The sequence below is a fragment of the Cynara cardunculus genome (assembly GCF_001531365.2).
Source record: "Cynara cardunculus var. scolymus isolate 2C chromosome LG 6, CcrdV1, whole genome shotgun sequence".
In the NCBI taxonomy this organism is placed as follows: Eukaryota; Viridiplantae; Streptophyta; class Magnoliopsida; order Asterales; family Asteraceae; genus Cynara; species Cynara cardunculus.
In genome coordinates, this window is record NC_037533.1 from 18808089 (window position 1) to 18824091 (window position 16003).

The 16003-nt window shown below is 36.5% G+C and overlaps 1 protein-coding gene across 3 annotated transcripts; it reads left to right on the forward strand.

Annotated features, from left to right (window-relative positions):
• Positions 1-1308: 1308 nt before the first annotated feature.
• On the forward strand, positions 1309-14467 carry LOC112514310. Of its 3 annotated transcripts, none has more exons than XM_025120698.1 (28): positions 1309-1499; positions 1604-1826; positions 2307-2422; positions 2583-2693; positions 2848-2994; positions 3143-3508; positions 3596-3750; positions 4489-4610; positions 4701-4813; positions 4922-5150; positions 5256-5319; positions 5420-5568; positions 5682-5752; positions 5848-6021; positions 6362-6433; positions 9040-9141; positions 9221-9310; positions 9521-9596; positions 9735-9828; positions 9919-9988; positions 10123-10302; positions 11252-11374; positions 11456-11539; positions 11755-11939; positions 12013-12151; positions 12696-12755; positions 12914-13018; positions 14079-14467. In XM_025120698.1, exons 1-28 carry the CDS (start codon positions 1395-1397, stop codon positions 14190-14192), a joined length of 3639 nt encoding a protein of 1212 aa, XP_024976466.1. In that variant the 5' UTR covers positions 1309-1394; the 3' UTR covers positions 14193-14467. The 3 variants fall into 3 exon arrangements, with proteins under 3 accessions (XP_024976466.1, XP_024976468.1, XP_024976469.1); XM_025120700.1 differs by having other exon boundaries at positions 4701-4792; XM_025120701.1 differs by lacking the exons at positions 9040-9141; positions 9221-9310; positions 9521-9596; ... (1 more) ...; positions 9919-9988; positions 10123-10302.
• The last annotated feature ends 1536 nt before the right edge of the window (positions 14468-16003 follow it).

Sequence of the window (16003 nt, forward strand, 5' to 3'; positions counted from 1 at the left end):
TTTTTTCATTGTAAACACATCCATATTTAAAGCATCTTAAACATATTATCCAAAAATGGAAAATTAAAAAGTCAAAATCTGCAAAGAACATTTATATTCATATCCAACAGCTTATCTATTTTAGATATTATAATATTATTAAAATATTCAATATCTTTTATAAAATACTAGAAGATACTCGCGCAATGCTGCGAGATATATCTAGAATTTATGTGATTTTGAGAAATGAATAATGTTTTTATTTTTGAATAAAAAAATATAAATTTAAAGATATCATAAAATTTCTAAAATAAATATATCAATATTAGTATCAAATTAACTATTTAAAAATTTATGTTTTTTGTGTAATTTATTCAATTCAATTTTTTTATTATAATTTAATATAGACTTAGTAACGAAGTAATTTAGTTTTGTTTTAATAATATAATTTTTTATAAAGATAATTATTAAGTATTTTGTTAGAACTCAATGATTATCTTACTTATATTTTAGATTTTTCATATTTGAAATGAGATGTTTATCCTCTATTTGATTATATTTATCTGCAATTAGCTACACAAATTCAAACATGAAGCTTTAATAAGTTACACTTACACACAATTTACTTGTAATCTTGAAAATTAAGTAAATTAGCATTATATAGCAGTACATAATGCTTAAAAAGTTGTTTTTAAGAGATCGTGCCAAATGCTTTATAATATAGTATAGATTAATTTTCTTTTCTATACACTTAATTTCAAGGATTCTCATTTGTAAGAAGAATAAAAAATAAATTTTCTTTCATAAATAACAATTTTTGAAAAATTATTATACAGAAACCTTGGTTCTTACCATGAAGTTTGTATGATGCAACAATTTTCCAGTTTTTTTTTATATATTTTACTGAGTTTATAATAATTATTGATGTTGAAAAACACATGGAAACATTATCGTTTTTTCAAAACCACATAAAATCATATTATAACATTGACTGAGATAAAAAAAAAATAAAACAAAACATTAAAATCGAGATATACCTCGTTATATTGTGCGAGTACACTTCTAGTTTCAAAAAAATATTTATTTCTAATCTTGAAATCAATTTTTTTAAAAAAAAAAAAAATCAAAGAATTGGGTCCACAAAGTATGAAATTCGAAAGTCGAGGGAGGCAAAATGCAAAAATAACAAATTTAGTAAATCTAACGTCTACTAGTTAAAAATTGCTTACAAATCCCTTTTTATTTATTTCTTTTTGAGGAAAAAAACTATTTGCTCATCTCTCTCTCTCTCTCTTATTCCCTTCGTCTTATTCGGTTTCTCTCTCTATCTCTATAGACTCTCTCGGTCTGTTTCTCTCTCTAGGAGAGGACGAAGACGACGAAGAAGACAACAACCAAGCATAACCTACAAAGATATGGTGTCGACGCGACGAAGTGGATCTATATCCAACAATAACAGCAACAACAACAAGCGATCATCATCTTCAGAACAGAAACCCCCGTCTCCCAAACGTCAAAAGGTGCCTAATGCTCTTGCCCCCTTTGGTTTTACGGACTTTTGTTGGTTGTTTATGGAATTTCGCCTTTATTGATTGATTCTTGGTTGAATTTTTATGTTTTTTAGGCTGATAATGGAGGTGCATCGGAGAAATCGACGCCACAAGAGCCATCACAGCCTGCGGTGGTGGAGAATTCCAAAGAGTTGAGTTCGCCGACGGCAGTGGATCCACCAGAAAATGCCGCCGCAAGTTGTCCACGGAAGGATGGGAGCGGTGAAGGGGAGGTGGTAAGTGCAGGGAAGGCGGAGGCGGCTCCGGCTGCTTCCGTCGTCACTCCGATCGCTCAAGGCAAGTTGTTTTCGTGCTGTTTTGTAAATCTCTTGCATGTAAATTACTAAAATGTCTGTCGTTCTGCATTGTTCAATCTAATCTCTTGGGTTTGTAGCTGTTAAGTAATTGCTGATGGTTTTAATTGTCTGATGGAAATGATCAACTAGACAAGATTGCAGTTCCAGAACTCACCAGGGTTTAGAATAAAATCATGCCTGGATAATACACATTCTGAAGGGTGCAGAAGTCAACATATATGCCTAATTGTCTATATAAATTTACACACCTCTGTTACATGTCTACATGTAAATGTCTAAAAGATGGCAACCAATTGCAAGATGTTCAAAGAAAATGATAATTGGGTTTCTGTGCATTTCTTGAATTGTTTGTTATGGGTATTTGACACTAGTAAGAAAAGGCTACAGCTTATTGTTGTTATGGTATTAATTTCAATTGATTAAGGGTTAAGGCTGAGACTTTGTATTGGTTGCTATGAAGCGTCAGTGCCAGTTTTACCGGAGAAGCCGAGAAGCTCATTTTCTTCATGGAAGCAGCAAAATCAGAGCTGTGAGACGGCCACACCTTGGTGCAGGCTGCTTGCTCAGACGTCATTGGTTAGTACTCGGCAATAAAAATGAGTAATTCTATGAATTTATTGAAACACGGTAGCTTCTTGATTATTTCAGCAAAGGGATTATCATGATAAATTGTGAGTTTCAGCCATGGACAACCTAAATATACACAGAGCTGAAAGAAATGCATTGTTTCTTGCAGAATCAAACAATGACTGTTTATACAACCAATTTTTTAGTTGGATCAAGCAAGAATGCTAATCTTTTGATCAAGGATATAAGTGCGATTCTTTGCATTATCAAGCTCAATGAGGTACTGAATAATATATCATGTCAACATTGCTTCAATTTTAGGGATTCACATTACATTAAGCACAAACAGTTCACCTGGTTTATAGGATTTATGGAGATGAACTCCATATTGTCTACTTGCAGTATGAATACTTACTGTTTGTCGACATGATCAGCGGGAAGACAGTTCTGTCGCTGTGCTTGAAAGCAAGGGAAGCAAAGGATCCGTGCATGTTAATGGGAAGACTATTAAGAAGGGTACAACCTGTGTTTTGAATTCAGGAGATGAAGTGGTCTTTGGTCCTCTTGGGAATCATGCTTATGTATCCTTTTAAAGACAAAAACCTATTAAGTTAACTGATGAAATCTAATGCCTTTGTGGGATGCGTAAATTTCTTTATTTTTGGTTTTATACATTCGTTTTTGCTTCCATGCCTCTTTCATAGTTTTCCTTAATGTTCCTTCCAATAGATATTCCAGCAACTACCGTGTGATGTCTTGTTAAAAACACATACATCTGTTCGTGGTGGAGACCTGAAAATGCTGCATATTGAGAGACGTGCAGGGGACCCATCAGCAATTGCTGGTGCTTCTATATTGGCGTCTCTATCAAATCTGAGACCAGATTTATCTCGTTTGAAACCTGCTTCTCAAACTGCTCCCAAACCTTATCCGGGTACGGAGCTTCGTCATCCTAATCATGATGATGAGGTTGATGGTCTTGAAGTAACTTCAGCTACCAACACTGCTAATGATAGTGCATCTGAAATTGGAGCTACAAGCAAGATCACGCCTCTTGGCAGCAGCCTAGACCCTAGTATTACTGAAACAGGAAATGTAAAGCTTTTTGTGCCTAATTATTTCCCAACTGCTAACATCATCTACTAGTGTAATTGGGCTTAAAAGCAAACATATTTTCAACAGGCGCTGGAAACAAGGGAGTGGACCAGGGATCCTTTACCTCCATCAGCACCAGGAATGTCTGTAAGATCTGCAATGTTGAAGGAAGAGATTCTTGCTGGGATTATTGATGGGCGAGAAGTTGAAGTTTCTTTTGACGACTTCCCATATTATTTAAGGTTTTATACTTTATCATGTTATTACAGGATGTGCTGCTTAAGTGTTCTTTCAGTTTCATGCTATATGTTAAAGCTGCCTATTTCAAAAAATATATTAAAACAGCCTAGCAGGTTTACATACTTTTGAAATAGTTATCATGTTATTCTTTTTGCTGTATATTTTACCATCACTCCCTCTTCCTCTTTTTCTTGTGAGTGTTGCTGAATTCTTTGGCTATGTTCTAAGATCATATGCACGAGAATCATGTTGATAGATTGTAGTTGGCCATAATTTTATATCTCGTACTGGCAGATGCTTAAAGTAGTGGTTGAGTACTCCATCTCCAACACATTTTCCTTTTAAAAGTCTCCTAGTCTACTTGTTGTTGAAGCCTTGGTATGTAAAGTATATAGCGAACACTTCTATTATGCAGTTATCAGGAAAAAAATGTTTGAAGGACATTTTCTTGGCACTGTTCATGATTCTCATTTTGCCGGGTCTTCCAACCCACATTTCATGATGTTGGTCCCTTTGTATTATTTGGCTGCAGGTTTTAGGCTTAGGAAGCAACATTTGCAAAATATTCACTTTACTATATGTCTGCATAGGGATATTAGTTTTCTAAATATAAAAACAGGGCTGATTGGTACTTCTGTTTAATGTTTAGAAGAAGGATTAGATGTGTACATCTTGGAATTGGGGCATGTTGCCTAACGTATCTGACAAATCTTATGTGTCGTATCTACTTGCTTATGCAGTGAGAACACCAAAAATGTGCTTATTGCAGCTTCTTATATACACTTGAAGCATAGAGACCAGGTTAAATATGCCTCTGAACTCCCTACTGTGAATCCTAGAATCTTGCTTTCTGGTCCCGCAGGTATGTCTTAAATTTTATATTTCTTGCCGTTTGATTGTATTGGAGTTGCTATTATGAATTTTTGGTCTGAATTTTACCCCTCTTTTTTAGGATCTGAAATTTATCAGGAGATGCTAGCAAAGGCACTTGCTCGGTATTATGGCGCTAAACTGCTTATATTCGATAGCCATTCGTTCCTGGGTGTAAGATTTAATATGTCTGATGTATTATAAAATTTCATCTACCATCTTCTCTCAGGATTGCTTGTCTGCGGCTAGCTATTCCATGTTTCTTCTTTAGCAATTAACTCATTTAATTGAATTGTCTTTTAGGGTTTATCATTGAAAGCTGAGCTACTGAAAGAAGGAAGCACCAGCAATGTTCCTAAGCAAAGTCCTGGTGCCGCTACTCTGTTGACAGGCACTGCAAGTACCTCTAGTGAATTAGATGTTCCAGGAAATGAAAATGCTTCTTCATTACCCCTTGAACCACAACAGAAAATGGAGATCGACTTTGTCCCCCCTGCTGCAGGAACCTCTAAAAGCCCAACATTCAAATTGGGTATGCTGGAAGAGAACTTAGTGTCTTCTGATACCCAAGAATTGCTTAATCTTTGTTTATTCCAATTCTTTCCCTTTTTTAACAAAATGAAGTAAAAATGTGTAGGTGACCGCGTAAAATTTATAGGTCCTGCTTCTGGAGTCATATACTCTTCTTCATCTACTTCAAGGTACAATTTCGTTTCCACTTTGTGCAACTCTTTTGTTTGTCTGTGTAAGCGGCATGAATTATATTAGTGTTCATGGTTGCTACTATCTTTTTCACCTTAGGGGTCCAACTTCTGGAGCTCGTGGGAGGGTTCTCCTACCATTTGAAGACAATTCTCTCTCAAAGATTGGTGTGAAGTTTGATAAACTCATTCCTGATGGGGTTGATTTTGGGGGACTCTGTGATGGGGGTTATGGATATTTTTGCTCTGGTAACTTACCATATGCTCAGAAGCTTAAGTGGCTTGCTTTTTTCAGTGTTTCTTACTCCCTCTAATGTGGGTTCTTTTCCTTGGCGTTTCTTATGCTCTCTTATCATTACCAGCTAATGAAATTCGCTTGGATTCAACCGGTGTAGAAGATCTGGATAAGTTACTCATCAGCACCTTGTTTGAGGTAGGCTTCGGTTTCGAAAACAATTCTATTCCTTGCTGTTTCAGTCTTTTTCTCTCTATTTAAAGGGTGCCAATGACCATACCCTGTTGTGCCAGGTTGTATCCAGCGAGAGTCGGAATCTTCCTTTTATTTTGTTCATGAAAGATGCAGAGAAGTCCATTGTTGGGAGCTCGGAATCATATTCCACATTCAAAACCAGGCTTGAAAAACTCCCAGACAATGTTGTCGTAATTGGTTCACATACTCACACTGACAATCGCAAAGAAAAGGTAATATCCCCCAAGATCAAGGTGCTTAAAACATAACGGAAATTTGTAGTCCAATTCTATTTACGTTATCCTATTAATTTGAGCATCTGAGACTCTCGTAGATGTTAGTATCCATCAACATGAACTTTCTGAGCATCATATTCAAAATAATTTCTAGAAGGCACACAGAGAGAGAGAGAGAGAGAGACTATGTGGGGGGGTGTTTTGCAATTTTGGCAGGCTGCAATATGTTCTTGCTGTTTATCTTTCCACCTGTTTGTTTAGAATGCTGCCGGACTCCATTTGGAGGTGTACAAAAGTATTGTTGTTAATAATTTTGTTTCATTTGCTTTTCTTGCAGTCACATCCTGGCGGTTTGCTTTTCACAAAATTTGGCAGCAACCAAACCGCTCTGCTTGACTTGGCTTTTCCGGTAAGGACATGTTTTGCCCCTCCAAAAGTCCTGAGGATTAGAGGATGAAAATAAACATTCCTTGCTTGTTTGGTTGGAATGGATAATGCTTTTTTACTAGTCCTTTTGGAACTTCTGTTACCAGTCTTGTGACAGAATACTTACCTTCTAACCTTTTTTTTGTATACTTCATGTGTTTCAATGTTTTTATGAGTTAAAACTTGCTCGATCATCCCTGAACGTCGATTTCGATGGTTTGCATCATGTTACATTTACATGAATAATTAGCCTCCACAGTTTTCTTTGCATATCTATATGAAGTTGCAAATTCATTAGTCACTTTGGTTGGAAATACTGGAGTTGATTTGTAATACTTGTTGGTATATAAGTTCGGTTCATTATCATATCCCCTTAATGTCTTATGAGTAGATTGGCAAACCTTAAAGCAAGGTGCAAAGGGAATTAATTGGATTGCATAAGTTAATATTTTTTGGGGTTTTCTTCTTTTTTCCATTTGAAGACTTGCCTTGTACAAGTTGGAAAGGATGAGGGCCTTGAACTTTGTAGAAACTTGCTCACTTCTGGAGTGTGGTTATGGGATAACGGTGTTCCATTTAAACATTTTAGAGCTAGCTTATATTTGTTACATTGGTTAGACTTCCACCTAGGAATTTTTGGGACCACAAAGCTATATAGTCTTAGGGCCTGTTTGTTAGCAGCTTAATGAGACACAAATTATTTGATCAACTATATATGACTGATTGGTAGTGGCTTAATAATATAGAAAGTGACTTATTCGGTAAGCTTCTAGGGGGGACCTTTATGCAGAAAGTCAAGTTTTTTCCAAACCATCCCCTCCCAATTAAAAAACATCTCCTTCCATCTATGAAAAAAACTCTCCCAATCTATACAGACAGATTAATCCACACAGAAAGCTTTATCTATACACGACAATGAAAAACCAACCAAACAGCTCCTTACTCTCACTTGTGTAAAGATATTTATGATATAACACTTATAATGGGTGAGAGCATTGTGAAACTTTTGGTGGGCTATTGCTTGAAAAGAAAATAGAGCACCATGGGCATGTGCAAGCATTTTACAACATTGATTATTTTTAATGAGGGACCCTTTATAATAACTTATAAGAGGGGCTCGTGGATGGAGGATGATCATAAGGAAACCCATATTTAGTTGGAACATAACGGAAAACCTAATAGAAAATAACAAAAATATTACTACCACTCCTTCATGAATGCCATGTTTTTCCAATCGCACTCCATGGGAACACCTTTATCTAAATGATAAGAGAGTATTTATAATAGATAATATTGGAAACATATTCTAATCTTTTTCCTCGAACTCTGTTGGTGCATAGATACTTCTACCTTGCATCACGGCATAAGGTCAATTTGAGTTCCCTTATAGGTTACATTGGATGGTTTCCTATTTGGATACATGATTCGGATATATGGATTTTGTAGACCACTTATTGCAATATAGCTGCATCATTTTGTTAGTTCTTACTCAGAAGACTAGGACCCCACAACAAAGAAAGTAACAAATGGTGTAATGGTGCAAATACGAGTTAATTGACTACACACGGGTTCTGTAATATAACAACGTGTAACAACTGGTAAATACGTTTTTAGACTAATCTCATGTGATTGTTAGCATCATTTAAGTGCTTCTTGTCCTCAATCAATAGTTATTCGGAGTGAATCATAGGTGAGTTTAATGGTTGCCATCCAAGTAGCCCACTTTGGAGAGGACATTTAAAAGATATTTTCTTTGGCAAAGCAGAATTCCCTGATGTGATCATGATACCTATCCCTAGGAAGTATCATATCCGTCCTTGATTACTGACCTAACATTTTTTGGCAATGAAATTCTATGATCTTCAATGTGAATATGATCTTCTTGTCTACATATGTGATATGTCACTTGATGATGCCATTGTCGATATCGATAGAACACAAACTAATGATTCTGTTTGTCAGCAAGTCAAAACTCTCAGAAAACCTTTAAAAACATCTTAAACAAACCCAGGGAGACAAACTTGCAGCCATGTAGGGATCATCTAAAACTGCCGAAGAGCCTTGGCAAACTGTCTAATTAAGTTTTGGGAGACAGCGTAGAACCTTAGTACAGTTAGGGGCCGTTTACTAAACGTTTGCTTGGTAAGTGCTTACCGGATAAATTTTCTTATCGGATGAACATGACGAGGGTCAAGAATCTTACCGGGTAAGAGCGATGAAAAGGATGTAGAGTCTTACCCGGTAAATGAAGATGGCAACTCTTAGCCAGATAAGTGCTTACCCGATAAATTGTTGCATTCAATACGTTTTGATGTACTAAAATCTTACGCATCAAGATAAATTATAGTGTTGACTCCTATAAGTAAGCACTTACTGGGTAAGCATTTGGGTAAACAGCCCCTTAGTTTTATGTTGATAAGATCTTGAAAACACCAGTTCCTGTTTGACCAACTAAATGATATAGGAATTTGGGATACCCATGTGTTTATTGTCTACAGCAGCACTTACTGTCAACTCATGAAACTTATACAGATCTTAGCAACATAACATCCTGAAAGGCCTAATGGCGTTGAGCATCTCTCATTTCAGGATAGTTTTGGGAGACTACATGAAAGGGGGAAGGAGGTTCCTAAGGCGACTAAACTTTTAACAAGACTTTTTCCTAATAAAGTGACCATTCACATGCCTCAGGTTTGTGCCTTTAGTCCCTTGTTAATTTTCTGCGTCGTTATTTTTTCTAGAAGTAGCAATAATTCGTGAAATTTTGCAGGATGAGGGCCTCCTTGCTAGTTGGAAGCAGCAATTGGATCGAGATGCTGAAACTTTAAAGATGAAGGGAAATCTGAATAATCTACGTAATGTGAGCAACTTTTCATTGCCAATCAATTTGCTAATATTACATGTTCTATTTTTTTCCAAACGGTGATAGTTGAAAGAATCATGAGTTCAGATCCCACCCCCGAATAGATGAAAACGTTTCAACTTGTGGTATATCACAAAAAAGGCAAAGGTTTTGAATTTTGTGCGATGGAGTATAATATATCATAATGATTTGAATTTACTATGACAGATCCTCAATCGGACTGGCTTAGAATGTGATGGGCTTGATACGTTGTGCATAAAGGATCAATTACTTACAAATGAAGGTATGTCTAACTTTTTCTTCTATTACAAAACATACTTTACTTGTTAGACTTATTTGTGGAAATGTGGAATCTTTCAAATGATTTTCGTAAGAGAAATTATTATTTATATCAAATAATCATTTTGGGATTGTATTGAAGGTGCTGAGAAGGTCGTTGGATGGGCTCTAAGCCATCATTTAATGCAGCATGCTCAAGCTGATCCAGATGCAAGACTTGTTCTTTCAAATGAGAGGTATTTGAAACTACCGTTTTCCTATCTGTTTCTTTTGTTTTTTGTTGCAGAGTACGTAATTGTTGATTTGGTAACATTGCCATCTCGCAGCATACAGTATGGTATTGAAATCCTCCAAGCAATCCAGAATGAATCCAAGAGCTTGAAGAAGTCTCTAAAGGTGTTTATAATGATTTCTAGCCACTAAAGATTTGGAGTATTGATTTATTCTTTAGATTGTTGAAATAGTTTCTTACCAAAAATATCTAAATTGAATTAATGTCAATTTTTTTTGACTATTTGATGCATCTATAGGATGTCGTGACGGAAAATGAATTTGAGAAAAGGCTTCTAGCTGATGTTATACCTCCTAGTGACATTGGAGTAACTTTTGATGACATTGGAGCACTGGAAAAGGTCAAGGATACATTGAAAGAGTTGGTGATGCTCCCTCTTCAAAGACCCGAGCTTTTCTGCAAAGGCCAATTGACCAAGGTTTTTTACTTCTTTGACTTTTTATGATTTAAGTAGCCGGGGTATAGGTTTTAGGAGGTTAAAGTTAATTGCTTCACAACTCCTCTCGTATGTTTATCCTTGTTTATGGTTTCTCATACCTGCTTTGTCTGTCTGTATGCTTTCTTTGTTGTTTGTATATTTTTTTTGATTGTTGTTGCTTACTTCTAACTCATTTCCAATTTTTAGCACTGCTTTTCGTATTTTCAGGTTCTTATGTTCTTTCTCTGCAAATCTTTTTGAGCAAGCTTTACCCTTTATCAAAAAAGATCCACCTCCAGGTGGGAGTTATTAGGGGCTGTTTGGCTAGTTTTCCATTAAGTCCTGTATGGATATAGTTGTAGGTGTGAATTAATCTGTCTTTATAGATTGGAATGGTTTTTGTTTGGGAGGGTTTTCTCATAGATGGAATGAGCGTGTTCCTTTAATTGCGAAGGATATGTTTGGATAAAAACTTGGCTTTCTGCATAAAGCTCCCCCCTAGAAGCTTACCGAATAAGCCACTTTCTATATCATTAAGCTACTACCAAACAGTCATGTATAGCTGACTGAATAAGCTGCGAGTCCCATTAAGCTTATTAAGCTGCTAACAAGCAGGCCCTTACTGGGTTGGTTTGATTTGGTATCCCGGACCCTCTGTCATCTTCTGCTGTTGGATCAATGTCCTTTAGGCCTCAGAGTTGTCTGTATAACAGCCCTTCAGATTAAATGAAGCACCTGATATATGGGTACACATTGCTCTACGGGCATACAGACTATGGTTTTCTAGCAACCTAAATCTTCATTGAGTTTCTGGTTTCTGTCATCATTTTCATACCCTAATTTAATTATGTTATCGCCCTTGTGCATAATCCGATATGGGTATAGATATATAAACTTGAATAGGTGTTTGAAACAATTGAGGTCTGATATAGTTGTGTTTCACATACAGCCATGCAAGGGCATCCTTCTGTTTGGGCCTCCTGGAACCGGAAAGACCATGCTTGCTAAGGCCGTGGCTACTGAAGCTGGTGCTAACTTCATAAATATATCCATGTCGAGCATCACATCAAAGGTCCATTTTTACAAAGATGAGTATAATTACTTCATTAATTTTTTTTTTGCTCACTTTTGTTTTCCCGTGTCTCTTACTCAGTGGTTCGGTGAGGGTGAAAAGTACGTGAAGGCTGTTTTTACGCTGGCTAGCAAGATTTCTCCAAGTGTCGTCTTTGTGGATGAAGTACGATTTTGAAACATTTCTTTTGTCTTGATCTTGATATTGTATTAAAACCAAAGAAACCCAGTATATCTCACTCAAAAGCAGGGTCTGGGAGGGGTGAGATGTACACAGACCTGACCTCTACCCCCGAGGGTAGAGCGGCTGTTTCCTGTGTGAATCTTAATATTATATTGAATTAACTAATTGATTAAGCATATGTAAATTCATATTTCAAGGTGGATAGCATGTTGGGGCGGAGGGAGAATCCGGGTGAACATGAAGCCATGCGTAAAATGAAAAATGAATTCATGGTGAATTGGGATGGTTTACGCACAAAAGATACAGAACGGGTTCTTGTACTCGCAGCCACAAATAGACCTTTTGACCTTGATGAGGCGGTTATTAGAAGGCTTCCCCGTAGGTAATGAAATATAAGCTATTTTCCCTTTGATGAAATTTGTATACTTTAATGTATTTTTCTCTTAATTTTGCAGATTGATGGTGAATTTACCAGATGCTCCCAATAGGGCAAAGATCTTAAAGGTTATACTAGCAAAAGAAGATTTGTCTCCTGATATAGATTTGGATGCAGTTGCAAGCATGACCGAGGGGTATTCTGGAAGCGACCTTAAGGTTCGGTTTTCTTTTTACTTTTTGGTTTAACGTTTAAATAAACTTAAAGGGTGCGTTTGGTACAATGCACAGATAGAACATAAAAGGGATCATTGTTCCACGTTTGGCAGTACTTTTATGTGGAACAAAGTGGAACAAACCTATATTTTACCAATATAACCTCAAAATAAAACTTAATTCTCTTCTAAAACATCAAATACGTCTCCCTCTTCACATTTTATTCATTCTTTAAATTTTATTTATTGCACTTTATGCTATTTAAACATTCAATTTACTTTGGTGTCATTTTTATTGTCTCGACGACAACTTTCTAATGGTATATTTTGTTATAAAAATATTTATTTTATTAAAATTTAATAAATTAATCAATATATATAAAAGATCAAAACAATTCATTAGGGGTAAATTGGTCATTTTATCAGTTATGTCCTATCCAGTTCTGTATTACCAAACGCTAGTTTTTTTGTCTTGTCCTGCCTGTCTGGACTACAAACGCACCCAAAGTGACAGGTGGAATGACTGCTGATACTTGTTGATATTGCAGAATCTATGTGTTACTGCTGCACATCGCCCGATTAGAGAGATCATCGAGAAGGAAAAAAAGGTATGCGGCTTTTGCTCCATAACGTGTCGTATAAATGAAATCAAACCAAACCAAACGAGCCTAGTATATGATATCTGGCAAAAGAAAACATGTTTATTTTGAATTAAATTACGAAGTTGTTTGTTGAATGTTATTGGAATATGTTTTGATGGGGGCAGGAGCATGCTGCGGCTATAGCAGAAGGGAAGCCGACTCCAGCTCTAAGTGAAAGTTCTGATATCCGGCCTTTAAACTTGGAGGACTTTAAGTTTGCTCATGAACAGGTAAGATCTTACATATGCCCCTTCTCCGTTCTAGGGTGCATTTGGTACATGGGATAGGACAAAACTTGTTGCTCCCACTTCCTTCTCCCCCCCCCCCCTCTCTCGGTTTGACACTGGGACAAGACAGGACCTGAGCGGGACAAACCAAGATAAAATTGGTAAACTACCCCTGTCAAAATTTAAACCCTAAAATATTCCACAATTCTTTCACCGGTCCAGTCTTGTTTGCGTAGCAAAAACTTGTCCCCGGTTTGTCATCGGGACAAGACAGGACCTGAGTGGGAAAAACTGACATAGGTGGGATAAAAGTATGGGAGATGGAGATAAGAATTGTAAATTACTAAACTACCCAAATTTGGGCAGCGAAGGGAAGAAAATAAATGGAAGGAAGGAAAAGGAAAAGAAGTTTTTTCTATTTGTGTTCACGGGATGGAAGGAAAAGGAATTAAACAAAAAGAAAGAAAATAATTTTTCATGTTCTTGAATATGAGAGAAAGGAACGGGAAAGATGTCATTTTACGAATATACCCTTTAAAAGTATATCCTATAAAATGAAAAGTTTGGTAGTTTTGTAATTTTAATAATCTTTTTAAGGGGATTTAATTTTTTCATTTTCTTTCTTTTTTTTGGAGGAAACTTATTATTATTTTCATTCCGTTTTCTTTCCCCTCTCTTCCCCCCCCCCCCCTGAAATAGTCAAGAACACGAGTCCCTTTTTTCTTTTTTTAGTTTTCCCCCTTTCTTTTCCTTCATAACGAAGGTTTCGAGAACACAACATAAAACCTTCCACAATTATTTCACTTGCCTACCTCACTCTTGCCCATCGGGTCCTATTTGTGTACGAAATGCACCCTTATGGGTAAATTATCCATGTCAAATGAAAACCCTAAAACCTAAATTACTAAACTACCCATGTCAGACTTAAACCCTACCTTCCAGAATTCTTTCACGCGCCTACCTCAGTTTCGTCCGTCCAGTCTTGTTCAGTCCTATGTTGCGTACCAAATACACCCTTATGGGTAAAGTAGGGTTATAAAGATGATTGTTGTGTTGATGGTAGGTATGTGCGAGCGTGTCATCGGAGTCGGTAAACATGAATGAGCTAGTGCAATGGAATGAACTGTATGGAGAGGGAGGATCAAGAAGAAAAAAGGCACTGAGCTACTTCATGTGATTCTTCTTGCTCTTCTTCATGGGATAACCCTTGATGGAAGAAAAAAGGAAAAGGATGTTTGTAAAATTGAACAAGTATAGGTCTCTCTCTCTCTTTCTTCTTCTTAAGTTAAGAAGTGAAGTGAAGTGAAGTAGTAGTTTTGTTCTTGTTGTGAGATGGTTGTGGCATAAAGGCTGCTTTTTGGCTTTTGTTTTGTTTCTACCCCCCCATCTCTTTTGCACCCTTATTTCATTTGACTCACTCACTCACACCAATAAAATTTAGTATATTCTATCAATCTTATGCATTTCTTCTACATCTCTCTCTCTCCCTCCCTCTCTCTCTCTTCTGGGGTCTGTATGGATGTAGTTGTTCCATCCAGCGTGTTAACAAGTCAAGTCAAGTTAACCATAAGGGTGGTGCTTGATTGGTTTGAGCTTGACTCCAATGGTCAAAAGTACCAGGAGGTTTTAGTTTAAATCTAAGGAGAAATAAAAATCTCCTTGTGGCCACGGAGGTTCAAATGCGGTGACTCCGGGCTATCTGCAAAGCAGGTGGTCATCCTGAGATTAGTTGGCTCGCATAACGGGTTGGATATCCAGGTTAATCGAAAAAAAAAGTCAAGTCAAGTTGCAGGTTATTCAAGCATGTCTAGGAAAAATGTCATGAGACTTGAGCTTGAATAAGTTCAAGTTTGAATATTTCTTTCAATGTTCGAACTTAAGTTTGATGCTCGTTAATGGGTTTGAACTTGAGATTGATTAATTGACTTCTATAATTTCTGTACTTTGATTATTTGATTTATGAATGTATGAATGTGTTTGGGAAAAAGGGTGTGCTTGATTGGTTTGGCTTAGCTTGAAAAATTTGATCGAGTTATTGAAGGAGTTGAGTTGAACATTGGGGTTATGGAGCTCTGACTTGTTAAGTTAAATGGTGTATGGGCTCGATTAGCATGTTAAAAGTTTGACTTGTTAACGCCCCTGCCCTAGACCTTGCTCCAGTGTAGGTCATGGTATTGTTTCATATGTGATAATATCGTCTCAAATCTTCAGATATGTTAAGGTTCGAAGTTTTTCATGTTAACGCATGTGAGGTGTATTCATGGACGGATCCAAAAAAAATTTCAAACCGTGGTATCATTTGGCTATAAGAAACAAATATAGGAAAAAAGTTTAAATTGTGGCATCGTTTGATTAAGAAAATAATACTAATAAGATTCAAACTTGGGTCTGAGGTGGAATAAGAGCCTTGTAAATCAACTCTACCAAAGAAAACTTGTTCACGTTGTAGTTTCAAAATACATATGGTGGCATGTAACAAATTCATATTGTTGCATATTTCGCGAACTAATTTTTGTACTCTTCGACGGAGAAATAATACGGTGACACGTGCTGTTGTTGGCACGACTGTAAGTCCGTCCCTGGGTGTATTATTATTCGTCTTCTTACAAAAAAAAAAAGTTTTCACGTGATCTTATCATCTTAAGTCTTCATGTTAAGGTATGTTAAGTTTTTTATGTTAAAATTTGTAACGATATGTTAATATTTGTAAATATATGTTAATATTTAGTGGGTTCTAACCACAATGGTGGTGTCTGATTGGTTTGAACTTGGCTCCAAAGGTCAAAAGTACAGCAGGTCCCAGTTTCAAATCCAAGGAGGAATAAAAATCCCCTTGTAGCCATGGAGGTTCAAATGCGGTGACTCCTGGCTATCTACAAAGCAGATGGTCGCCCTGAGATTAGTCGGCTCGTATAGCAGGTTGGATATGATATTTAGTGGGTTTTAGGTACAAATGTGTTAAAGATTTTCATTTTGAAGTATACAATA